The sequence below is a fragment of the Anticarsia gemmatalis genome, chromosome 13, assembly GCF_050436995.1.
Source record: "Anticarsia gemmatalis isolate Benzon Research Colony breed Stoneville strain chromosome 13, ilAntGemm2 primary, whole genome shotgun sequence".
NCBI classification, from domain to species: Eukaryota; Metazoa; Arthropoda; class Insecta; order Lepidoptera; family Erebidae; genus Anticarsia; species Anticarsia gemmatalis.
Genome location: NC_134757.1, coordinates 7,173,686 through 7,184,564, shown reverse-complemented (window position 1 = coordinate 7,184,564; position 10,879 = coordinate 7,173,686). Strand labels below are relative to the sequence as shown.

Here is a 10,879-nt window from a genome sequence, read left to right as displayed (position 1 = left end):
TAATATCTTATTCTGGACGACGATTTGTCGAGGGTTCTGTTTGCTGAGACAAATACTTACTGTGAATATTAATCGTGGTGCAACATCATTATAAAGACCATTAAACTCCGTTCATAAGATTTTAATAACGGGGACACCCTTGTTAGAATGTCATTTCTGAAACGTGAACCTTGAAGTCCTTTTAGCAGTTGCAAACTTATCTAATATTTGAAGTTCAAGGTTTAACACTGATGTGTAGGGAAATATGTAGGTATATTTTGGCAAATTAGAAGCTTTTAACAATAGCTGAAATAGTAAAAATACATTACAAGACAAAAGTAAAAGATACAATAACGGTCCCAGATAATAAAGCGTCTAAGAAAAGAAAATAAATTGATATAAAATTGAGAATCGATCGGCGCTTCCTCTCCGCGTAACAATAACACTTTAAAGGAAAATCTACTTCCTGCTCGAGTACATTTTACAGGGAAGTTCGAATGGCGAGTGACTCTGTCAGGTGAATAATAAATGTGCAGAAAGTCACCTGTGCTTTTATTTCTGTTGGCGGCCGCGCCGTAGCCGCTAAACATGCCTCACTGTTGCCGAGAATACACTCGATTAAAAAATAAGATACTTTAACTTTACCACGCTGTTGCTGTATTGTTTTGCACGCTGAATGCAAGAACGTTTATAAATAAGTATTTTATATAGCAAGTTAGTGCTGTTTGTGTTACGGTCGTGGATTTATGTAATGTTACTTGTAAGAGTAGTACTTATCTTTAAGCTGCAATGTAAATGTAAACCTTTGACATTTTGAAGTCGAGTGTGAAGTGCAGTATTTATTATGTATACAGTAGAAATAATAGAAGTATAATAAAGCCTTCAAATAATTTTCTTATAAATCTACGAAATTTTGCGAAATTTCGTCCAACCGCAGTTAAAATTATACTTACTTATTATTGCATATTATAGTAGTTCACATGAGCTAAGATTTGTATTAAAAAATAGTAAAAAACAGCAATATTTGCTCTTTTCGTATGAGCAGTAAATAACCTGTGTTTTGAAATAGAGACGCAACACCGAGACATGCGACGCGACATATGAGGGAAACACTTGTTGCCGTCTCTCGCTGAAGCCAATCATTTTTTTAAACGACATCTATTTTATAAAATGGTTTTAAATCTTATTCTGTAATATTTTCAAAGTCAGTAGGTGGAAGATAAACCGAGTCAGTAGTAAGTGATAATTGTCTCATTGGGCTTAATGGAGTCCTCAAGTATAGCATTTTCTATACCTTCCTTACATTTTTAATAGCAATTTAATAAATAAATATATAAAAACGTTGTGTGCTTCTCTCGGGTAAACAAACAATAAAATACTTGAATTGGGGTGCACCAATAATAAAACCGAACTAATTTAAAGCCGATCTTCCAATAACAATGTTATACACATGAGTTGGAATACAAAAGCCGATGCTTGCTTTACGAGTGTGTTCTAACAATACCAATTTTAGAGCCATGTCGAGTTGCAGTAGTTACCGGCATTGTTCAGGTTTTATGATTCCAACGCTCGTTGGATATGTGAGAACACTGTCATATACATACATAGTTATACTCAGTAATAGGATACTTTTATTTGGCGTCTGTTCAATTAACATGAACCTCAGTTAACACAATTCGTACAACAATGCGTTGCGAAAATAGAATTTTATTTAGAAGCTTCTTCAATGTAGTTACAATTTCGACTCATTTATCAAATTCACCGCTAGTAAAAGTGTTTAAATAAAAAATCTGTAACGACTACTTTATAAAAATCTAATAAAAATGATACCGATTGTACGGCTCAAAGCCCGGCGCTTTAAGAATAGGTCTATGCAAATACCCGTCATAATACAAACCTGCTAATGGTTTGAATTCATTTGACGTCGGTAACATTTTCCTTAATGAAGAGAATCTCCTCCATCTATCATCTTGTGGCGGCGGCAGAGGTGATCCATTTGTGTAAGAATTTGTCGTAATTGATAACTGATCAATCTCAGCATTGTTATATAGGGCGGGTGGATAGACACCTTCTATTAGACTGTCAGTCTCATTTACTGATGGATACCGAGTAATGTTCAATGGATCTGACGGCGCAGGCTTTGTTATATTTTCTTTTAAAATGTCTGTACTAGTAAAGTTTTTCCATTGATCATTTTCTAGAGGGGGGTAAAGAATATCATCCGGATTCTTGACTGTAATTGTCTGTGAAGTTACTTCTTTATTGTCATATATTGCATTAGGATATGTTACCGTAGCTTCTGTAGTCGTATCCAATATTGTTGTGAGTTCTTGAGTACTTACTTCTATCGCTGTAGTGGTTTCCGTAGCAGTAGTTTCACTTTTTGTTGTAGTTCCATCCGTTGTTGCATTATTATCATCATTGTTGTCATTACCTGCGTCTTCATCTGTTTTGACATTTTTCATATCTTTTTTGCTATTGTTCCCTCTGTCTAAACCTTGACGAAAATTGACTTCTATGTCGCTGTTTACTTCATTCGTTTGAATGTCGTTGTCTCCTTCCATGATTGTATCAGAAACAGCAGAAGAATCTTCACTAAGCGCGTCATTTATATTTATTTTATTCAAATGTCTTCGAATATCTTTTATTGGAACAATGAAGACTGGTGTGATCAAAAACGCTGGGAATTTCGCTGCGATTGCGTCTTGATCAATTTTGAAGTCCCGTACGTAACCAAATATAGCCAGTTCATTCTTGCGTTTCACTTTGTTTGATTTATTTTCACCTTAAAACAAATTATTGATAAGTATCACAATTATATTCACTTAACAAAAATACTTATGTTTTAAATACTAAAACTTACAAAGCACTGTATTATTTAATATGAAAAATGACACAAAGAGAGCACTGAACTGCATTTTGCGTAAACTGATAAACAAATGGTGGAATCCATCATTAGAAAATAATGTAGATTGTGTCTTGCGTAACTCGGAAATGTTACAGTATATGTAAAAAAGTTAGAGTAAAACATTGTATCTAAATATTTTTAAGAAAATGACGTGATAGTGTTAGACACACAATAATTGACTTTTCATTAATGGGTTTTAAAAAATCTATTCGACATAATATGGTTCATTCTCAAAAAGTTTACCTCGAGGCCTCACTAAAATGATTCATAAAAAGATTGATAAACGTACGGTAAAATGAAAATTCCTCTCATTCAAAATATTATACTTACGTTTAAAAGGAAACTTGTTTAGTTACGAGTTAATTTAAAACCTCGTTTCGCTCCACAAAATGTACTCGCAAAACATCCAATTTTCTTATTAAAATGTTTACGTTTCATCTGTTTTCATCAAATTTAATCTTATAACCCTCCTTCGCGTGTACTAAGTGAAGTGAAATCGAAAATAAACATAAACCACATCAAAATGCGGGCTTGACAAGCCACCCACTCTGCTTATGCTATCTTTCTTTCACAATATTTATCATTTAACGCGTTTACCATGTTACGTGAACATTCGTATGTTTGTATCATTTAAACATTTCCCGTATCCCAAGTGGGAGGTTTTATTTATTTACTTTCCTGGTCCAATGTATTAACATCATCTTTTAGACTTGTAGGTTGAAAACATACGATTAGCGCCGGAGAACTGATCCACAACAAATTGTAACCGAATATTGAATCAGTTGTCTTAAACTTATCATGACTGTATTTTATGAACCCTTTCGTTTTTTGAGTAGGCTATGAAATTAGTCTACCTAATTCTTTGCTTTTTTCTGTTACGAACAATTAACACTTAACAGTATCACCATGTGTGTTGAGTCAATCTTTAAAGCAGGAATTTGTATAATTCAATCAAAAGATAATATATCTCTATATTACAAGTTATATACGAAACATTTGTATTAAGGATGACCTAAATGTTTCTATAATTTATTTTATATTTTTTACTCACTCCGATAACACACTGTATTAGTAACCAGTCCTTCTATAAACACCCTTCACCTAGCTTTCCTACAACTCAGATACATAATATTCCTATCTAATATTACGATATGTTTCTCTAGAACTACAACAATGTAGAGTGGAAAACTTTTCAATAGAAACTTTTGTGGTATTACACTGAACATGAGTTCAGTAATAACAAGAATATTTTGATGGTAAGTATATTACTTAAGTTACTCGGAGTATTTTAACAGTTGTTCTTCGCTTGGAGTCCGTGGGACGTAAAGCTGTACCAATATTGTTGTTGAACAGAATGGGGTTGTTTTAAATGGTGTTGTTGCTTGAATAATTGTTGTTGGATTTGTAGCGTGATTCATGATCAATGACTTTATATTATTTTATGATATACTAATGCGAAAAATGCGATAGTTTGTATTAACGTATGTATGATTGATACTCAATCACGCTTAAATTAAATAACGGACAAAGAAACTCGGCACTATGTAGTTCTTGTACCAGATACTAGCTTTAGCCCGTGGGTTTGTCTTAAGCATAACTACATTGCTGGCAAAAAAGGCAATTGTTAGTAAGAACTGTCAATTTTCTTTTTTATGTATAAAACTTGGTTGTCAAACCTTCCATCAAATTTTGACTTAATGAGCAACTGTACACATATTAGCTGATGCGGCCTGTGATGTAGACCATGACAAATCAACATGTTACAGTTTATAATATATTTCACACCAAAATAGATGACTTCTTTGAAAAGCAACATGCAAAATTAATGAACTGATTATATTCCCAGCAAATCACATTAGCACACGTGTCATCGGCACGTGTTCCCAAATTAACACACCTACGAAACACCCACTCGAAATGAAACTCAACTAAAAGTTTATTGATACCGATATACTCTCATAACACAAATAGAAGTAGAAAACAAAAGATTTCAATATAACAAAAGTATAATCAAAAACAGACATCGATGACAGGTAAAAAGCAGCCATTATTACGATTTTGTACAAATGAAAGCGTCTCCCTTTATTTCGTCGGTCTTCGGTAAAAATAAAATATCCTTTGAAAAAATAATATCAACTCCTAAGGGAGCGGACGAGATGACAGTTTTAGAACAAAGCATTTTTTTTCCTATTCGACGAACACGTGTACTTTTTGTAATAATTGATACCGTTTATTTATATAGGTATCAGAATATAATACTATTGTGTCACGTATGAATACAATAACAGGCAAAGCGGAGGCGTATTAATTCACCCACGATTCGTTATTTAGATAATGGTCCCGTGACTTTTCCTACAGTTTCTCAATGATGCGTGTCGCTACAATCAATTTCTTCATCATAATACGGCCTACATAAGCATACGAAATATACTCATTTTACTGTAAGACACACTCAGAAATTCGATATTAAAATATATATACAAATGCTTTTTATCTCAAAATAACTGCTGAAATTCGGTCTAAGCTTCCAGTTACACAGCAAGTAATAAATAAATTCCAAATATAGAAGCAAGATATTAAACATATTACTCGTAACATTGTAGGTATAATATTATTATTTATGAACTAATATAATTCGCTTTACAAATATGATCTGAATTTTGATAAAACGATGACGAAACAATACGATAGCCCTTTATTTTAGATGAGTGACAGAGATATTATATACGTTTTATATTACGATAGGTTTCATCATATGCGTCGACAGATGTCGCCCGAGGCGCACGTCAGCTGTCTTCGTGACGTCACCATCAGCAGCATTATATTTGCGAGATTATTAAGCTTTATTTACAATATCATATATCACGTTTTAGGCACTTCATTATGATGCTTGCCGCCCACATGTACCCGACAATGGCGACAATTATACTGTATATTCCATGTCAAATTATACAAATGTCTTTTTGAAAGCTTCCGTCAGCGTTGTTTACAACTCAAAAATAATAGGAATCACGTAATTACGCACGGCATGCAATCAACGCCCTAATTGAACATTAAACTAAACCAATGTTCCGATGCCTTCTATTTTTATACGGGCCTTGTAAAAACTTTTTCTTTAACATTATCGTCAGAGGATTTTCACGAGGCTTCATTATCAAACAAACGTTCTCTTAACAACCGTGAATAAAAGAAAAGCAGAATATTTTCTAACTAAAATGTACCGGTAGGTAAACACTGACCTATCCTTGTAAGATTCTAGCTCGAGCTCGAACGTGATCATGAACCCCTATAAACCCAACCTCACACGACAGGCACAATTCCCTCTATTCTATAGATTTTAATCAAACATTCTATACATTTAATCTAGCGCAAGTAACAACGGTTTGAAAGGACATGCTATATAATGACGAATACATAACTGAACGTATTCACTCGAAATAGGAGCACAGTAACCCATTTTAGACTCAGCTGTCCAATTTGAGCCAAATATTCAAACTTGATGTGTCGCCTCAACTACCACCAAGATGGAAACTACTGTTCTGTTTTAGGAACAAAGGTACAACCGTTACTACGAGATCTCGATCCATCCAATATCTGTATGAATGGAATATTGAATTATGGTAGCCGTTTGCAAGTATTGAACCGTTTTGTAACCTTTGCGGAAGTGCGTGTGGTGACAGTCATGGATTTGTCGGTGTTTCGTTTCCAATATGTTTTATTCAGATATGTAGGACGATAAAGTTCGAAACAAGGTGATCGTGTAGGTGACTTTGAAAATACAAGTGGAAATCCTACGCGCTCTTTTTAGAGATTTGAGAGTAGGCATACGTTCTAAGGGTGACATTTAACTATAGAGTCTTGTTTAACTAAGCAACTTAAGTATATTTGTTACGTTTATTGTAATAGTGGCCAGGAAGGCCCCGTATTTAAAGACCACAATAAAAGTATTATTTCTCATAAATTTAGCAGTTTCTTTTTTACATATTTTTATCACACCTCTCTAAATGTCTACATTTATTCTTTTTACGTTGCCTAAAGACGGTATTTGTTACAGAGCAATCAACCGTTTTTCTTGCGTTACTTCCAAACAAACACATTCTCTAAAATATCACCGTAATCTTCAAATCAAGTGTTCGGTTCCCTGAACACAAGCCTTTACTAAAACCCTCGGGAGGAACATCTCTTGTGGTTAGTCTAGACAAAATATTATTATTAATTAATATACTACTAAGACCCGAATTGAAACGAGAACTTACCCTAAAGACATTAAGAGGCTTACGTACTATATTAATAATATTATAACGCAACGCCAATCACGGTTGGGTTCGATACAAGGAACATGCGAAATTTGAAGATAGCAAGTTAGTAGGAGTTCCACGGTTATCTACATAGTTATATTATGTGTGTGCTCGCTTTGTCATAGTATATTGTTGAAGCAAATTTAAATTATATTTCGCCAAGGCTTCGGCGTTAATTTATTAACTATCGAAGTATCAATATCTAATAATGTTGAGTCAATGACTTTTATTGTGTTAATAATTCATAGAGTTTAATGAACGTTGCTTTGATTTTGCGCTAATAAATTTAATTGGAAATGGGACTAGTATTTTATTGACTGAAAAGCTTGTTTAAGTAAAATGTTGATAGCATCTACTCAAACCCTTTTTATTGAGATAAAAAAAAAACTATTATGCAATTATTACTAAGGCGTTCTTAGATAAACTAAGATACAGATGTTATTATATTTGTATTCTTACTGCCTCGTTCCTTTTCTTATTGCAATTATGCGTAAATAAATCCGACTAAAACTTTTTACTTTTGCCCTCTACAATATCAAGATTGTACATAGTACCTATTTACTTTATATTTGAAATATACTTCATAATACAACACCTACAATAGTTTGGTACTCTTATCTTGAAATACGACAACATTGTGTTCTTCGAGGTATAAAATAGTGAAAAAAATATTTTCTTTCAGACTTCGCCGTGACGTGGGGCAGTCCTCAAAGTCAAGTTATTACAATGTTATCTTTACTCGAATACGAAGAACTTTCTTTACGTTTGAGTATGTGTACGGTCAAAATAAAAAAAGGTATACATTGTAGCATTTTGACTTTATTTTTATGTGTATCCATCATGTATGCTACTGCTGATCTAGCCGCTCTAACTCGATTTCTGGGTCGGACAAAGTTCTATTAGTTTTTTTCTAATTTCTGTTAGACAAAAATCTCAATAGTAATTTGTAATCGTGCCCGTCTTAACGTCAATAGGCTCGTCCAGTGTTTAATACAACTAATACCGTAAATTGGCCAACCTTTGCCTACACCTACGTGTAACAGGCGTGATTTTATGTATAAAATAAATTTATTGTTTATTTAATTTAAATAATTTTACCATCACTATGTTTTTACTGTTGATTAATAGCAATAATTAAATGGGAATTCAAATATTCTTACACCCAATTTTAAGAACTATAGCCTAGATTTTGTTTATTTAGGACAAAAAATGGAAAAGTATTTCCAAAATAATATATCAGTTAAACTATGTTTATTATATTAGGGTTTAGTATCGGGTATCTGAGGTCGTCCGCCGGGAGTATTTCGATACCGATATACGCAGTTACAGGTCCGATCCATAACTTGCGGTCCCACGACGGCGTTCAGCGGTCTATTACAATTATGTTGCCGCGATTACTTATTGCTTTTGTTATAGTTCACGCATCACTTCTGTCTGATTTCAAAACTTCGTAGACTCAGTAGAATATTAATGATTGTTTTCTCCTTGAGAATGTAATTATTTTGTTTAGAATTGTTTTAATAGTTCGTGTATTAATTTTAATAGAGTGCTCTACTAACATTAAAACTGTAATAACGCGATCATGTCAGATGTAAGCGGTTTGATTTAAATGTCGAATACACTATTCTAGACGATTTTAAATATGATTTTCGTACATAAATTACTTTTCATTTTATTTAAGAACTAGAACTTAAGTAGGTATAATCCCGTGATGTTGAAATAACTTGTTTCTTTTTGTAAGCTTTGTGCTACGTATTTTTTTGCTCTCGCAAAATTTATTTACCGATTCATTTATATTAAACTCATTCTTATTTTATGCCCTAAAAATAGGTACAAACCTTTTCTCAGACATTAATCTTTAGTATAAGATAAGACTCGAGATATTTAAAGTCCCAAAAATGGTAAAACCTAATTTCCTAAGACGCTCATAAATATGACAGTCTAAAAAGTTCTGTACTTTAAGTCTTTATACATTGTTATCTTTTATGAACATTATCCATTTACTTTTAATTTTCTTCATACTTATTTTCTTAACATATTACTTGTTGGAATATATTTAACTAGAACTCGAGGAACACATTAAGTAATTGTATCGCTTGTGCGGGGAAATATCCTAACTCTTATCATCCTCGATTAACGGCACAGAAGACGTTGTTTAATGTTCGTAATATATTGTGTATATATTATTCTACGGAAATTGAGTCGGCCCACGCAAAAAGATGGCATGTTTGAGTTTGAGTATGTTTGTCTTCAATTTCGGACCGGTAAAATTTTTATTTCTAAATTGTGTCGATCGGGTTCAGTTCGGCTCAATGTCTGAGCGTGAAAACGGAGAATCCCAATCTCTCTTTCACATTACTCCACCTTTTGTACACTGCGAATTTACATAAAGAGCCTCACTCGGTCCTTGGGGTACCTTTCCGGGTTTTCCATTTTGTGCTTGAATGCGACGTAGCGGCCGGGTCCTAACTATAGCCTGAATCTGGCGGCAAAGCGGCTGCCTCGTTTTATTTCGATCGAACCACAAAAAGGGTTAGGTTTTTCAACGGCTGACTGTACATTTTTTGGTAATTGGAAACTATTCGCTTTATGAGGGTACTTTCGAGACCTCGGTAATGTAAGCTAAAGGATATTTTAGCTTTAACGGTACATTGAAACTGTTAATCTTGTGTTTCGATTTAGTGCGTACCCTACCGAGTAAGGGACCCAAATTACGGAGCGTACATACTGTATATGTTCAACATGACCTAGAAAAGTTTTCCATTAAATCGAAAAGAGGTATTGGGGAAAATAAACTAGAAAATGTATTTAATTTTCCGTAACGGCATTGGCACTTCACTGAAGTCTGACAATTGTGATAAATGTTCTTTAGAACTAGCAATGAAATATAACCGGCAGTCAGTAGACGCAATCACAACTTGGCACGTCAACCACTATCGCTATATGATGTGTAGATGTGTCAATACATAGAAAAAGAGACGAAAACTTCAAGAACACGTTCTATTACCCAACTGAACTATTCTCACCTCCTCGTCTCGCCCGTTCGTCTCATAAAGTAAGAAAATCGTCGGCCGCGGACGATCAGCGAAAGTAATCTTCGCAAACATTCTACCTCCGGGCGGAAAACAATTTTCACTGATGTATTTTTTTGAGAGGCTCGTGTGCTCCGGCATTATTCTCGAGTAATATAGGATTCGAGTTTTTTCTACCGTTCGTAATTTAAAGAGGGTTATACTAGCGACTTTTTTCCTACAGCTCAAATTATTTGGACCCTATGTGGAGCGTCCATTGTTGACCGCAAATTCAACGCCGCGATTCCTCATGAGATAAGCTTCTAAAATTACCACATTTCTCTTTCTACCACTATTTTAGTTAATCCGAATTTCAAGCTAAAAATTCTCAGCATTTTGCTGTCAAGTAATATCTCAGCGTAAATTTTACAAATAGCAGACAGTTATATTTTATCAGATTAAAATCTTATTTTATAAAACGTATTTATTATTGAAATTAGCAGCATTCCAAAATGCACGCAAATTAAACTTAAACAAAAACTAATAAATTATTCAAATACAAATAGCAGACATTTTAACTCTGCAAAGACTAACGATTTTCGAAATAATCTCTGAGTTTTCGTTAAATAATGGATGTGCGTCATAAAAGTCTATTAATAATATTTTCCCGAAATCCTATTGCT

General features: G+C 33.7%; 1 protein-coding gene across 1 annotated transcript; it reads right to left on the bottom strand.

Annotated features, from left to right (window-relative positions):
• Positions 1–233: 233 nt before the first annotated feature.
• On the bottom strand, positions 234–2,919 carry LOC142977694 (uncharacterized). The gene is made up of 2 exons (XM_076121768.1): positions 2,843–2,919; positions 234–2,764 (listed from the first exon to the last, which is right to left on the bottom strand). The coding sequence occupies exons 1-2, from the start codon at positions 2,895–2,897 to the stop codon at positions 1,794–1,796; spliced, it is 1,026 nt and encodes a 341-aa protein (XP_075977883.1). The 5' UTR covers positions 2,898–2,919; the 3' UTR covers positions 234–1,793.
• Positions 2,920–10,879: the final 7,960 nt, after the last annotated feature.